Source organism: Antechinus flavipes, chromosome 3 (assembly GCF_016432865.1).
Source record: "Antechinus flavipes isolate AdamAnt ecotype Samford, QLD, Australia chromosome 3, AdamAnt_v2, whole genome shotgun sequence".
NCBI lineage: Eukaryota > Metazoa > Chordata > Mammalia > Dasyuromorphia > Dasyuridae > Antechinus > Antechinus flavipes.
Genome location: NC_067400.1, coordinates 77,536,140 through 77,552,700, shown reverse-complemented (window position 1 = coordinate 77,552,700; position 16,561 = coordinate 77,536,140). Strand labels below are relative to the sequence as shown.

General features: G+C 34.9%; 1 protein-coding gene across 2 annotated transcripts in view; it reads left to right on the top strand.

The window, feature by feature from the left end:
• Nucleotides 1-677: 677 nt before the first annotated feature.
• CPO (carboxypeptidase O) overlaps nucleotides 678-16,561 on the top strand; it is a 30,512-nt gene continuing 14,628 nt past the window's right edge. The window contains exons 1-4 of one of the 2 annotated variants that reach the window (XM_051983688.1): nucleotides 687-794; nucleotides 7,723-7,779; nucleotides 10,663-10,762; nucleotides 13,242-13,343. In XM_051983688.1, the coding sequence (XP_051839648.1) occupies nucleotides 715-794; nucleotides 7,723-7,779; nucleotides 10,663-10,762; nucleotides 13,242-13,343 (339 nt within the window). In that variant the 5' untranslated portion in view covers nucleotides 687-714. Of the gene's footprint in view, nucleotides 795-7,722; nucleotides 7,780-10,662; nucleotides 10,763-13,241; nucleotides 13,344-16,561 lie in introns of both variants that reach the window. The other variant, XM_051983689.1, reaches the window with a different exon arrangement.

The following is a 16,561-nucleotide window of genomic DNA, read 5'->3' as shown; positions in this document are numbered from 1 at the left end:
GTGATATCTATTTGGCAGACAGCTTACATTACTATCTGCCATAAGCTCCTATGGGAACCTTCTGCCATCTTGTCATGTTTCAGACCTAGTCCTAGATTCTAACTTTCTCCACTTTCTCTCATACTTTCTCCATCATAATCCACTTGTCTTAAGCAAAGAAAAGATGTCTTTACCCCTCAAACCATTTCACATGGAAGAAACCATGACACTTGTATTGTCATACAAGAAAAATGTCATTTTGTCCTACATTCTCTTTCAATACCCACCCCAACTCCTGCACTTAGTAATAGTATCTCTGAGTCTTTGAGGAGAATAATGCTGATAGTACCCACTTCACAAGGGTGTGAAAAGACAATTTATGTCAGGTTCTTTGCATAGCTCTGTATATTTTTGCCAGCTGTTTTTATCTTGTATAAAGGCCTTCTTGTTCTTATGATTGGCAGGAAGGAGATCAGAAAAGGGGCTAGAGGAGATGGAAAAAATATAACTAGCAACAAAGAAATTTATGCTAAATTTCATAGGGATCAGGACTCATATCAGCTTGGTTTATTCCACCCTAATTTTAGACTTACTCATTTAGCTTGGTCATAAAAATCAGAGGGCATGGCTTTGATTTATTTTATCTGGATTTGTGAGAACAGTCCTTTCCTATTTTATCTGAGACATCTTTTCCTGTAAGTGGGGCCTAGGTCACTATAATATCTCTGCAGAAGAATGAAGAAGCCGCTTTGGATTATTTGTCTCTTGGGGATTCTTTTCCCTCCAAGGTTTGGGCTGAAAGTACAACATGATGGGTAAGTACAAAATAGAATGAAAATTTTTGAAATTTGTAAAAACATATAGTGCTAAAGCTGGAAATGATCTTGGATAAGGTACCTAGTACAACCCTGTCATTTTGGAGAAGAAATTATTATATATAATTTTAATAGAAAACTTTTAGCAATGTAAAAGGGGGAAAGGGTCCAGTTCTGGGCCATTACAGTGTGTTCAAGCCACCATTTAATGAGCAGTTACTACAAGTATGATGCTCTACAAGATCTGGTGATAGAAAGACAAAATGAAGAAATAATCTCTTCCCTCCAAGAATTTATATTCTCCTGGACTAAGGGAGATAGAAGACAACATGAAAACAGATTGAAAATAAAATGGTAAGAGTACTAACAATTAAGAAATTAAAAAAAAACTTCCAGTAGGCATTGACATATCAGATGAACCTTGAAAGAAGCTGAACATTTCAAGATAAACACTTTTCTCCACTTCAGTAATAAAAGTGATAGAAGTACTGAAACCTTTATCAACAAAATTTGCCTAGAAAAGGAAATAATATCTAATAGTAAACATTTGCCTAAAACATACCAGTTCTTGGAAATAGTTTCCTTAGTTCAATAATGAGTGAATATTAAAGACAAAAGGAAAGAAATTCATATTCCATGTTTTCATAATCTCTTAGTTTGCTTGCTCTGGTTCACTCATTTGGTCTATTTGACATGCTACTCTCAGCCTGATCTTTGTTGCCAACATGGATTTATGCCACATGATTGTGTAAATTGAGCAGATAGACAGTCTTAAATCACTATAAATTCCATTCTTCTCCCTACCCTAAACATGTGCTGTGACTGGAGACAAGTTCATCAGATACACAGATTAAATTCAGTCAAATTGCTGAGATCTTGGTTCTCCACATTACCAAATAATGTGTTTGAATATTTTTTTCACCATCAGGATCATTTTTGTTGTCATTCAGTCATTTTAATGTTATCTGAGTCTTTGTGATCATAGGTGGGATTTTCCTGATGAAGATACAAAAATGGCTTACTATTTCCTTCTTCAAATAATTTTATAGATTAGGAAATTGAAGGAAAAAAAGGCTTGTGACTTGACTGAGGTCACACAGTTAATAAGTGTCAGAGACCAGATTTTTTTAACTCAGTAAGATGAGTTTTCTTGACATTAGACTTGGACACTCTCCTTACTGCATTACCTACCTGCTTTATCAGCGTCATAGATCTTGAGTTAGATAAATATCAGATATCATTTAATTGAGAAAAATGAGGACACAGTGAGCTTTAGTAACTTGCCTTAAGGTCACGGATAGGCTTCCAGGTCTGTCACACTAGGACTGCATCTTACACACTGATAATGTGCTACCTCACAAAGGTGACATGAGAAGAAGTCAAAAAGCATGGAGATGAGATTTTGAATCTATATGGACATGGGAAAAGTTATTTAATTTCTCAGCCTCAGTTTCCTAATCTATACAAGGTAATGATAATTCTTCTACTACTTATTTCATGGGGCTGCTTTGGGAACACCATGTTCATCACCTTTAAAGCACTACATAAATATGAATTAATCTTAAGATCTAAGAACAGGAACTTAGAACTGTGAGGTAACCATAGAGGTCATTTGGTCCTGTCTAATCTAGATTAGAGAGAGTACAGAGATTTTAAGGCAAAGTGGGGAGGACATGTGAACAGAGGTGATAAAAAAATTTGTCTTCATTTTTATTACCTTATTTATTACTTTTTATTATCTCTTAATTGAAATTTAGCACTTCCTTCAACAATGAATTTTTATTTTAACAATTATAATAATGAATAATTATTTTAGGAAGAGGTCCATAGGTTTCTTCAAATTACCAAAGATTTAAAAACCTCTGATCTAGTCCAATCACCTTGTTTTACATATGAGGAGAACAAAAGTTAGAGAAATGAATCGATGTACCCAAGTTGCAGATCTGGGACTCAAGTCCAGATGCTCTGATTAGGAACCCTCTAAACTTCAAATATAGAGCTCCTTTCACTGCACATTATCATCATCATCATGATCTGCATCATGACCAGCATCATCATTACTGATAGCAATAATTTTTTGCTTCTGAAATACCTTATCTGCAAAATAGAGCTAAAAATATTCATCAATTTCACAAGGGATTGAACAGGAGAATAATAAAGATGATTTCCAAGGTCTGAGCAAGCCACTGAAGAGGTTGACCACAGTCAGGGGGCTTCAAATGAGCTGGCTTCCTGCTGATCTCACCTCATTATAGGACTTGGGGAAAAACAGTTTAGAATGTGTCTATTTGTCCTTATTGATCATTTTCAAATTTATTTTCATTTACCAGTATTGAAACAAAATGCTCCTTGTCTTATGATTCCTACCAACTCAAAAAATAATAATTACTGGCTATCATTTCCATTCTGGAAATTCATTAGCCTTCTGTTAATTGCTTTGAAAATAAAACATCACAAAATGCTTAAGTAGCTTCTTTTCTCCCCGAGGGCCCTCAGACACATCATTTTTGCACCAATATTTGTTATATAGAAACTTCTTTGTGGATGCCTGTCAAAACACTGACTGGTGATTTTTTGATCTAGGGAATATATTAATGATGAATCCCAAAGAATCACTTTCTCTGTTAAACATTTTATGAGTTCCAGTTCAAAAAGAATATACAGAATACAATAATCCTTCCATTTAATCACGTGAAATAAGAAAGGTGCTAATTTGGGGGATTAGCTAGCTTTCCCTTTCCTTGCCATTCCTCATGTATTATGCAACAGCCTAGAAATTGACAAAGTAAAAAGCAATAGCGGCTTCTGAATGAGGGGTTTAAATATTGGCTTAAGTTTTCTATTTGACTTGGGGAGGTTAAGAATCATATTTTGGTTCGATATTAAAAGGGTAAGCTCTTTTTAATATCAAAAGCCTTCACCTGAACACTGGAGGGTTGGGTTTTTCTATCTTAGATGAACTCGGTAGAAAGAAAGGATTATGATCCTTCCTTGGCCCACTCTAGGAGTCAATCACTTCAAAAAGATAACTTCTGAAAAATAGTTAGTGAGGGGCAGGAAGGACATGTTTACCAAGATGCTAAGAAATATTAACACAATCATTTAGATCTTTTGGGCCTTTAATCAGTAAAATGGTAAATGGGGGAGGGGAGCTGGATCATTTAACCAAAGACTAAATGCTTTTTCAGCTCTAAGACCTATATAAAGGCTCTTCTTCCTGCCCCCAACCCAAGTATGTCTTAAGAGGAACTGCCTCTGTGAGGAACGGCTTCATTCAAGTGACAAACATAACCATATATTATTATAGAATATAAGTTCTTCACCTATTTTGTTGTAGATACTTTCGGCAGCCTGGTGAAAGTTATCATCTTCTTTTCAGAAAAATGTTTTTAAATGCATAGATCTACAAAAGAAACAATTTATATTAAAATGCAATTATCCAAATTCTTACTACAAAACCTAAATTCGCAGACTTAATCTCACTGAGATTAAGAACCCCTATGTAGAGGAATCAACAACTACTTCAGAGCAAACAGAAAAAGTTCAAGATTGGACTCAAGGTATTCCTTTCAGTGAGAAAGATCTGGTTTAGACATTTCTTAATAATAATCTTTCAAATTTATTCATTTACTTATCTATTAAGTTCTTTGGCTTATTATTAAAATTACTTGTTCTCCTTTTTCATTTTGTAATTCAAACCCAATATTTTTTAATTTTTCCAATTATATGTAAAAACATTTTTTAAACATTCTTTTTATTTTTTTTAACATTCTTTAAAAACAACTTAAATTACAAATTCTCTCCCTTTTTCTATTTCCTCTCCCCTCCCTGAGTCCCAGACTAAGATTTAAAGTCTTCTGTTACCTGGCCCCTGCTTATCTGACCATTCTAATTTCATAGTCACATTTTCTGTGCTAGTCAAAACTGGCCAACCAGCTCTTCCCTCAGAAATAAATATTCCATTTCCCATGCCTTAGGAAAGGCTGGTTCCTCATGTTTGGAATGTGCTATCTTCTTACCTTTGCCTGATAGAATCTCTCAAAGCACACCTCAGGTGCCTCCCTTCACTGCTCTTCCCATATTAAATTGTATTCCTTTGCATATACTTCATATTTATATACCTGTGTACACATTGTATTCTGCTAGCAGAATGTAAATTTCTGGAAGGCAAGGACTCTCATTTTTGTTTTTGTATCTCTAGCATTTAGTTCACTGTAGTAATAAATAAATTATTGGGTTTTTAAAAAATTAAATCCAGTTGAGTAATGACCAGACTGTTCAGATAGGCAGAAAACCCCAGTTCTGAAAGGTATGTTAAACTATTGCCATAGTAATGTTCACTGGCTGCCATTTTCTGTATCCTCATTTGTACAAATAAGTTAACAAGCTATCAAAGCTCTTAATAGATAGTTCATGGAAGAATAAATGTTGAATTTATTCAAGGCTGTGATAAAATTCTAACCTACCTGCAATTGAATTTCTACAGGGAAGCTTTCTAGATCAAAGTTTCTTAAACTGTGGGTCACAACCTCATATTAGGGTCACATAACTTAATGTGGAGGTCATGAAAAACTTGACAACAGTAAATGGCTTCTAAATGCTCTTTGTCCTATAGTATCAAATATTCTGCCAAGATTTAATTTTTTATGTAAAAACAAATAAATACATCCATCTTATTAGTATGCAAATTTGCTTTCATTTTTTCAATAAATGGAAAATTATATGTATGCCAAAGGATTGTTTTAAAATAAATTTCTTTATGATTTAATATAAACACATTTTTGATTTGTAAACCAATATATCCAAGATCGTGTAAAACTTTCTTGGGGCAAGTAACAACGGGGCAAGTGAAAAAATTATAAGAAGCCCTATTCTAGATGATTACAGCTTGGGGACAAAAAGGAGAGGGGTCAATCAAACTTCTGACTTCTCAGGGATTAGGGCCTATATTTTCAATTATCTCTGTGTTAAATACGATATTTAACAGTGGAAGTAAACTTTGTATAATATCTAGTCTAGCCCCTTTACTTTTACATAGGAAGAATATGAGAACTTAACTGACTTACCCAAAGTCAGAGAGCAAGTAGGAAGTGAGGGATTCAGAGTCAGGTCTTCTGATCAAATCTAATTCTCCTTCTACTATGCCATAAATGTAAAAAAAAGTTGTGTATAAATTTGGGTTTATAAATTTTAATTTCACTATGGGAGAGAGAATTTATAATCTTTTAAAAGCAAAGTACCCTTTTATAAAGTAGACTCCCTAATTTATCATTTTTGTAACTATATATTTCAATGTTGACTTTGCTTAAAATGGCCATGACATAATGTCTTTGAATCTGTTTCCCCACCTGTAAAATGAGGATAATAGTTCTCATAACCTGTGAAATGAGATAACATTGATATCTGTCACACTGGGATGTGATGGGGAAAGTACTAGAAATGTGAGCTGTATCATTATCATTATTATCAGTAACTGTACTTGTCTCTATGTGATTGCAAAATAATCAAGTAAGAAGTGAAATATTCAATCCATCCAGCTGCATTGTATCCCACTGAAAAGAATGTTTGGCTGAAATCCACTTTATTTTGGTTTTCTTTGTTTTCATCTTATAGTAAATTATTTCACTTGTGTAACATGTCTTAACTGATATCTCACTGTCACTTCAACTGTCTTTACTAGGATGCCATGTTCATCCCGATTCAGTCTGAAAATCAGTCCATTCAGTTATTTGTGTACAAAATACCAATTGGCTGATTCCATTCTTTGTTTCTGAACTAGCTCTTTGATATGATGTGGATGGAAAGAGCCTTAATTATGGAGCATGTAGTTATTACCAGGGAATTTGTCTCATGATAGGAAAATACTAACAGTAATAATTAACCAGTTCATTTTCACCCTATTTTCTACCTTCAAATATCCTACCCTTTGTTCTGGGATGATGCACATCCTTTTCTAAATTTCTTCCTCCCTCCCTTTAAAAATAACAATAGCTTTTTATTTTTCTAAATACATATAAAGATAGTTTTTAGCATTCATCCTTGCAAAACCTCATGCTCCAGAGTTTTCTCCCTCCTTCCTCTTTCCCCCCGCCCCTAGACAACAAGCAATCCATTATAGGTTAAACAAGTGCAATTCCTCTAAACATATCTCCATATTTGTTACGCTGTATGAGAAAAATCAGATCAAAAGGGGAAAAATACAATAAAGAAAAAAACAACAACAAGCAAACAAATAAGAGCAAAAAATGTGAAAATATTATATTTTTATCCTCCAGTCTTCTTAGTGCTCGCTCTAGATGCAAATGGCTCTTTCTTTCACAAGTCTCAATTTCCAGTTCCTTGCCACTACAAAAAAGGCTGCTGCAAACATCTTTGAACATATATGACCTTTTCCCTTTTTTATGGTCTCTTTGGGATACAGGTCCAGTAGAGACACTGCTGAATCAAAGGATATACACTGGTAGCCCTTTAGGCATAATTCCCTATTGTTCTCCAGAATGGTTGGATCAGTTCACAACTCCATCAACAAAGTATTAGTGTCCCAGTTTTCCCACATCATTCCAACGTCATTACCTTTTCCTGTCATCTTATCCAATCTGAGATGTGTGTAGTGATACCTCAGAGTTGTCTTAATTTGTATTTCTCTGATCATAGTAATTTAGAGCATTTTTTCATGTGACTAGAAATTGTTTTAATTTTTTCATCTGAGAATTGTCTGTTCATATCCTTTGATCTGGGGAATTGCTTGTATTCTTATAAATTTGAGAAAATTCCCTATGTATTTTGGAAATGAGGCGTTTATCAGAAACCCTGGATGTAAAAACTTCCCCCAGTTTTTTGCTTCCCTTCTAATCTTGTCTGCATTGGTTTTGTTTGTACAAAATATTTTTAGTTTAATATAATCAAAATTATCCATTTTTCATTTCAGAGTGTTCTCTGGTTCTTCTTTGACCAAAAATTCCTCCCTTCTCCTCAGTTCTGAGAGGTAAATTATCCCTGGTTCTCCTAATTTGCTTATAGTGTCATCCTTTATGTCTAAATCATGAACCCATTTTGACCTTATCTTAATATAGGATTAGATGTGGGTGAATGCCTAATTTTTATCATACTAACTTCCAATTTTCCCAGCAATTTTTATCAAATAGTGAGTTCTTATCCCAAAAGCTGGGGTCTTTGGGTTTATCAAACATTAGATTACTATAGTCATTAACTACTATATCTTGTGAACTTAACCTATTCCACTGATCAACTGACTACACTATTCCTTAGCCAGTTTGCCCAACCATACCACAAACTTCACATTAGTCCCTATATGATACTCATTTTGGTTCATAGGAGGCAGAGGTGCTCCCTGTGTTACTGCCATATAATAAGACGAGTATTTCAATATTAATATTGAAAAGATGAATTTTTGTTTTCTTGAGCACTTTGGGCTCAATAAAAGAGAATTTCTTCTTTTGACATGTAGGTGTCACAGTCACAGGACTGTGAGTTTGCAAAGCACTTTAAATAAATCTCATTTGATCCTAACATCAGTCTTGTATGATAGATCTTAGTACAGTTATCCCTTCCACAACACAACTTTTCCCATCTCAGTTTCAATATATCCTGGATAGGCATAAGAAATTAAATGGAAATTTTGGGGGGAGTTTTGATGAAGTCATAGACAACTGAAAGCCTATGACTAAATGTTAATCCAAATTTTACAATAAGGCACTCTAGGAACCTCATAAAAGAAAAAAATTCACACTTTTTCTCTGGTACAAAAGGAAGGCCAAAAAATTTTACACAGATTTTCCGGATGGCAGAGGTGGGAGGGATGGATGTCTTAACCCTTGCACTCTTTATCCCTGCCATGTAGAAGGCATACCTGTAATATTCTCATTTTCCTGATAATGAAACTAAATTTTAGAGTCATACATCTCTAATAAGTGTTTGGATTTGACTGAATTTAAATGGGAGTATCCTAGCTTCTAGTCCAGAATTCTATCATAATTGTCATAATGCTTCTCAGATTTTAAAAAATGGTGGTGGTAAGGAGGAAAACAAGGTTGGCCTTCAAGGACTATTTCCCCTATTCAGATTATAACCACCTTTTCATTGCCTTTTGCATTTCCCCAATTCGGACCGCAATCACCTAAGCAGCTCACCTTTTAAAGGATGAGCAAAGTTCAAAATAATGTGTTTTTTCCCTGATTTAGACTCATATGGGTCTTGTTTGGAAATGTAAAATTCCTTAGTATCCCATAATAATCTTAAAATGTCCCTGATTTTTGGTCCCTGGAAGGTCCCTTTCAGCCTCTGTGCCTTCAACACTTACAGGAATTACTTGCGAAATAGCTATGCCAATAGCTAAAATTGTCAAGTTATAATGAATTTCTGTTTGGAGCTTTTCTTGCTGAGTTAACAAGTAGACACACTGGTGTTAATCAGGAAGATACATGTTTGTTCACAAGCAAGAGATATGGAGCTAGATCACTGGTGCATGGCCAGTCTTGGTGGAGCAATTTGTCTGGTTAATTCCAATAACAAATGGGACTCTGCCATGCTAATGAGTTGCACAGGAGTCTGTGTCCCAACTCCTTAGAAGGACAAGGAGCATTTACCTACCCAAGTTGAGGAATAATTGGTCTGTGATGCCTTAGATGTCGGTAAACTGGCTGTAAACTGGTTCAGCCTGTGCCTTTTCCATGACAGAAGACACAAGTAATCCACTGAAGACCATTCATGATAGGAACTATGCATTATAATTATTCCTCACAAAAAAGAATTCACAGTGACTATGAGTAATAAGCTTGTTGTTAATAAGTCCTTGTCCTTTGCATACACTTTTCATTGCTGCTACCAGTTGAAAGGTTCAATGTCTTGAGGAAAGGATCCTAGAGGGATCCAACCTATTTCATTTTATAGATGAGTTTTAATGACTTTTCTTAAGTCATATAAATATCAGTGGCAAAGTTAGGATTCAAAACTAGGTTTTCTGACTATAAATCTAGTTTATAAGCCTAAATTTGTATCTCTACATTGGCCTCTTTCTTTGGAAATTGTAGATTGTGATTATTTTTGCCATTTACTTGACACAGCTTCTACAGCTTTGTTACGTCATGTGTTTTGGTATTTATGCTGTTAATTTTTCTTGTGTTTGACTTTTCTAAGTGGATTATAAATCCATCAAGAACAAGGACTGTATCTTATACTTTTTTTGTGATCACTGAGGTATCTAACTTAGCTTTAAATATATAAAAGGTACTCTATACATGTTTGTTGAATGAATGGAGAATAGAGAGAAAGGGAACAAACATTTATGTTACTGTATACCACGCATTGTACTAAGCACTTTTTACAAATATTATCCTTTCTGATCTTCACTGAAATCTTAAGAGATAGTTGCTATTATTACCTCCATTTTATACTTGAAGAAACTTAGGCAAACATACTTTGTGACCTGCCCAGGGTCACATAATAATTGTCTGAGGTCAGATTTGAATTCAGGTCTTCTTGTCTCTAGGCCCTTTGCTCTATTCTATTCTGTGCTAATTATAGGTTAGCAAAATGTTGGTCTTATCACCTTGTTGGTGCTTCTGTAGTGCCCTTAAGCAGATATAAAATGTAAAGGTAAATGTAAAAAATTTCATAAAATGTCATTTATCAATTGATGCAATATTCCCATTTAGTAGAGTAGATGGAACCTTAACTCTAGTGTCAGAAGACCTGGATTGAAATCCTCCTTTTAATGTTCTCTGTGTGACTTTAGGCAAGTTCTAACCTATTTGGGTCTCAATTTTCCCATATGTAAAAAGAGGAAGGTCCCACTCAGTTCTAGAATTATGATCTATTGACTTTGGAATTTTCATGCCTGCCCTCCTAGAACCTCTGCAAAAAATGGAGATGGGATATTGGAGAAGAAAGAGAGTTCCAGGAGCAATTTGGAGAATTATGACTATAAGAAGTATCACCCTATTGAGGAGGTAAGCAAGGACCCAAAGGGGACACAACTCTGTCATAGGGAAACAATTGAACACCTCTGAGGTATACAACTGGGAAAGCCTGATGGAAGGCAAAGAGGTATGGGCCACTAGAAGGATATCACCTGAAAATGAAACTGAGTTAATGGATATTTCTAGGCTGGGAGTTGGGGAAGGCAAAGTCATGGATCTTTTGAGTCTCTTCCAAATCTTTGTGATATTAGAAAAAAACTGAGTATAAAATATCCAAATTACAGTTTATGCCTGTTTCTCAATCTCTGGCAGGTTTAAATAGTGAGTGTAAAGATGAGGTTGTATATTTGGGCTTGTACCTATTCACTGAGAGTGGAGATTTAGGAAGAATAGTCCTTTGCTCCAAGCATCAGTAACTGAAAGCAATATTTTTAGGAGTCGTTAATCTCTTTTTGGTTGATAGATATTTTTTATTTATTTAGATATTTATTGTTGAAACTTAGAAATCTTTTCTCAGAACAATGTATATAAATGCATAAAATAAAGTATATTGGATTCAAAGGAAACCTTATAATGAAATCTAGTTATCAAATATTTTTTAAAAACCAGGGATTTGAGAATTTCTGGTTTAATAAGATACAAGGGGAAGGGACTGTTTCCAGGTGGGAAAGCATTAAAATTGCTTTTCCAAAATAATCTAAATAATAAGAAAGCAAATTTATTATTTTCTCCAAAGGAAAAAATATATATACACACACATATACATATATTACACATATATTCACATACACATCCATATATGTGAGCAATATATATATATGCATTTGCATACACATTTACACACACTTGTAGACATATATGCACATATATAGGTATGTGTGTGTGTGTGTGTGTGTGTGTGTGTGTATATCCGCAATATGCTTGATTAGAGCTTCCCAAGTGTATACATATACATACACATATACAATACACAAACATGTGCTTATATACATGTAAGCATGTGCATACATATGCACACATATATTGTATACCTGTATATATGTATATGTGTACTTAATATATATGAAGCATGTATACGTATGCTAGTCTGCCCATCATGTGTAATTCTTGTTCATGTTCTCCCCTTGGAGTCCACCAAATGCATTCAATATATAAAAATCATATGACTGTATTAAGCATGTGAATGTATATGTGTACATACACATGTGCATAATGTATAAAGTATACATGTGTGTGCACATGTATGAATTTGTGTATATTTGTTTGCATATGTAATTCTAGCATCTGGAACTCATTTATAAAACTAGATAACATTCATTTGCCTAGTTTTCTTTTCTTCCCTCTAGTTGTGTCTGATCACTAAACTGCACAGAAAAAATTTAAGCCTTTTTATGATGATTATTGTTATGATAATTCTTACATTATGATTCTATTTGACTACAGCTTCCACAAACGGAAAAGAAAGCTAATCACATTGTAATCATTTTGAAACAGATCACTGGCATTCCTAATGAGCATCTCTAGCTCCTTGCATTGAGAACTTCCAAATATATTGTGACTTATATGCATAGGGAATAACTAAGTGACATTCTGATGGTGCCATATTTGAGTTGCTAACTTTTTAAAAATTCATTTATCTTATTGATACTCACAGAACCTAGTTTATTGTATGTTAAGCCATAGCATAAGATGGTCTTCTTTCTCCTCCTTGTCTCTTCATCACCTACATCAGTCCCACCCAAACTGTCAAATTGAAAAGGGAAACATTTTTCATTTGATTTAGTTACCCTGGATGCCATGCTTCAGTGCTTAGCTACTGATAGTTTCCCACCTGTGGTCCATCAAATTATGAATGAGTGTTGTTTGGTATCTTTCCAAGTTTATGAGACTTTCAATTTCCCTGTGATTTCATGCCCCCTCAAAATTATGGTTGGTGAATGTTTTGAGAGATGTATTCATCGATTTCTTCTGTTTTAGACTGATATTCAATGATGATCAATTGTGATTCTTAAAAAATGCCTACAAAGGAACCCTGAGTAGGGTGGCAAGGAAAACTTTTTAAAAATCCAATAAGCCAATAGTATTTATACATTGGTTTAAAGCTATTAGACTTTCTCCATGAGAGATAGCATGGTGTAGTAGATAAAATAAATTCAAGAAAAAAAAGAATAGAAGCCCCAAATTTGAGTCTTGCTTCTTACTCATTTACCTATATAATCATGAACCAATCACTTCCTTCTCAGTGTCCCAAGCAAATCTTCATAATTATCAGAGAGAAGTTGCTCACTTACATTGATGGAGGGAATTTTTAAACAAAGTGAAGCTACTTGCTTGAAATAATGGGTCTGGATATATTTTTAAAATGTTTTCTATAACATGTTGCAATTTATCTATTTATACTCTATTGAAGTCAGTGTATTTTCTGTATCTGTAAGAGATAAACTATCTTCAGCTGAGATAGGGAGCCAGTGATCTTATTGATACAAATCATTCTCTGTGACTATTCCAGATCTATAAATGGATGAGTCAAATAGAAGAGAAGTACAGTGAAGTGGTAACACAGCACTTTCTCGGCATGACCTATGAGGCCCGACCCATGTATTACCTGAAGGTAAGTTAAAGGGTTTAAGCTGCTATTAAGATTTAAAGATTTTTTTAAGATTTAAAAGGAGCAGCAGCAAGGTGACACAGAGGATAGACTTCTGATTCTGAAGTCTCAAATCTGGTCTCAGAAACATAATTGTGTGAGTCTAGGTGAGTCACTTAATATTGCTTGCCTCAGTTTCCTCAGCTATGAAATGAGTTAGAAAAAGAAATGGCAAAGTATTCCAATACCTTTGGCAAGAAAACCCCAAATGTGGTCATAGAGAGGTAGATGCAACTGAAATGACTCAAGTATCAACAAAGTATGTAAACATACATGAATATTAAGTTGTGGGTAAGTAGGTAGTGCAACGGATAGAGTGCCAGGTCTGAAATCAAGAAGACTCATCTTTTTGAGTTCAAATCTGGCTTCAGACACTCACCAATTGTGTGGCCCTGGACAAGTCACTTAACTACAAATGGAGTCACAAAGAATCAGATACACCTGAACAGCAACAAGAAGTTTTTTTTTAAAGTCTTTTCAAATATATTCATCTGGTGTTCACTGAGTGCCAAGAACAAGTTAATAAACACCAAGGAGGGGAAGGGCTAAAGTGTGATGGGGAGAATACATTAATTCAAAATATCTTTGTGATATTTGGCCCTATGAGACACTGTGGAATGGTGTGGTAGCTAAGTGAGGCAGTGAATGGAATGTTGGACTTGGAGTCAGAAGGAAATGTATTCAAATCTGGCCTCATGCTCATATTAGTCATGTGAACCCAGGTAAGTCATCTAACCTATGTCAGTTTTTGCATCTATAAACCACACAGATGTATGGTGAGATTCAAATAAAAGAACTTATTTAAAGTGTTTTGCAAACCTCAAAGTTTTATAAAAAACTTTCATTCTAGTGGACATAGCATTGACTTTTGGAGTCATAGAACCTAAGTTTGAGTCTTGTCTCTATTGATGCTTGTGTGACTTAACCAAGTAAGTCATTTAACTTCTCTGAACCTCCGTTTCCTCTTCTCTTAAATGAGGATATGGGATTGAAGGGAAAGATTAGCTGATCTTCCACTTTACATTTTATGAAATAGACTATTTTACATAATTTTAATTTTAAAATTTTAATTTATTTTCCCAATTAATAGATATTTATTTTCTCTATCTTTTTAAAGTAGAAGATAGGAACAAGGAAGGAAAGAAAAAAAGAAAGAAGGAAGGCAGGCAGGTAGGAAGGAAGGTAGGAAGGAAGAAAGGAAGGAATGAAGGAATTAAAGAAAAAGAAGAAATAAAAGAAAAAAGGAAAAAATAAAAAAGAAGGAAGGAAAATATAGAAAGAAAGAAAGAAAGAAAGAAAGAAAGAAAGAAAGAAAGAAAGAAAGAAAAAAAGAAAGAAAGAAAGAAAGAAAGAAAAAAAGAAAGAAAGAAAAGGGAAGAAGGAGAGGAAGGAATGGAGGGAGTAAGGGTGGAAGGAAACAAGGAAGGAAGGAAGGAAGGAAGGAAGGAAGGAAGGAGAAGAAATAAGAGAAAGAAAGAAGGAAAAAAGAAAAGGAAAGAAATGAAGAAAAAAGGAAGGAAGTAATAAAAGAAGGAAGAATGGAAAGAAAGAAGAAAAGAAAAAGAAAGAAGAAATAACAGAAAGAAGGAACAAGGAAGCAAAGAAAAAAATCCTCTTAACAAATACACATACACAAAGAAAACAAATTCCCACATTGACTATTTTCTCAAATAGTTCATCTCATTCTGTATTTGGAGTGTATCACTACTCTGGCAGGAACAAGTTAGTGAGTTTCATCCATGCTTCCCTGGAAAGGTGATTTGTTATTAAGTTGATTGGATTTGTAAAGTCTTTCAAAGTTTGTTCACTTTTTAGATTATATCCTACCTCATGACCAGGATATCTGAAAACCTCACCATCAATGCTTGGGTAAACTTTTCAGATAAAGTTTAGGATAGAGTATGGGGGTAGGAAGACATGAGGAAGGGCAAAGAGATAGACAAGGCAGTAAAATGAAGGGAAGAAAAAGTTAAATATTCTTTTCTGTGACCCACAAAGAGGGAGTTACATTCCAAGGAGGTCTCCTTGACTTCTTGTGGTTCATAATGCAAAGAGTATAGATATGGAGTATAGATGTATTTTCTCAGATTCAGGGCCCCTGGCCCTTAGACATAGAAAGATTGATAAGCAGGAGAATTCCCAAGTATCTTTCAGTGAAGATGTGGGTAACTTTATCTGTCAAACAGTTGTGTGCAGAAACTTCAGAGTGGCAGGAGTCTGTGCAGAGTCCTGTTGGCCCTGAAGCAAAGCCTGCCCAAGGTTCCCCCCTTTCCCGTTCCCCCTTCCTCCCCCGGGGAAAGCCACCCTACCAATTTTGGACTTTTCCAGAAGAGCAGGGCTGATCTGCCCAAACCAGATTATCTGGTTCCCTCACCTATCTGGTGAGAGTTCATGGGGATGAGTAGACAGGACCGAGTAACAGCCAAGGAAATGACTGCAAAAAAGAAGCAATCAGAATCAGCTAGTCAACAATATAAAAATCCCCATAAATACTGTAATTATCAGAGTGAATAGAAGTCAAAAATGGCTCAGGGATTGTGCTGGTGGGTTAAAAAATGAGTGAAGTTAAAAGAACTGGAAAGCCTTAACCCATCATGAGATAGCTCTTAAATTGTAATAAGGAGGCAACAGGCCCTTACTAACAGGAGAAGCTCAGTACTTCTCAGCCCCTCCCCAGTTTGGGATAAAATGACACTTTTCTGGTTGAATGTTGTTGAAATAGTTAATGCTGCTCTCCTCTACCTCTCCTAGGGAGCCACTCTTTCCAACAAAGATAAAAAAGGTTGGTGGGTGTGGGGGAGGACATGTCAGCAAAACTAACCAGGGAATGAAAAAAGTCTGATGTTATATTCAGTGTTCCACACCACAGCTTCCATGTCTGCAAAGGAGGAGGAGGAGGAACCTTTTAATAAGTTAGGTCCCTGGTGTGTGCAAGGCTATGTACTTTATGCTCTGACCACTGGAAATCCTCCCACTTATTGCACCTTGAATTATATTTTCATCAGGGGTTCAACAATTGCACAGGAGAAGTTCAGATTGATTGAAATGTCTGAATCCTCATTTCTGTAAACATCCACAAAGGAGGACTCTTTTTAGTGATTTTAGTAACTTAGCAATTAGTAAATTATCAAAATAATTAATAATTAGTAAATTAGAAAAAATAATAATTTAGTAAATTTGTA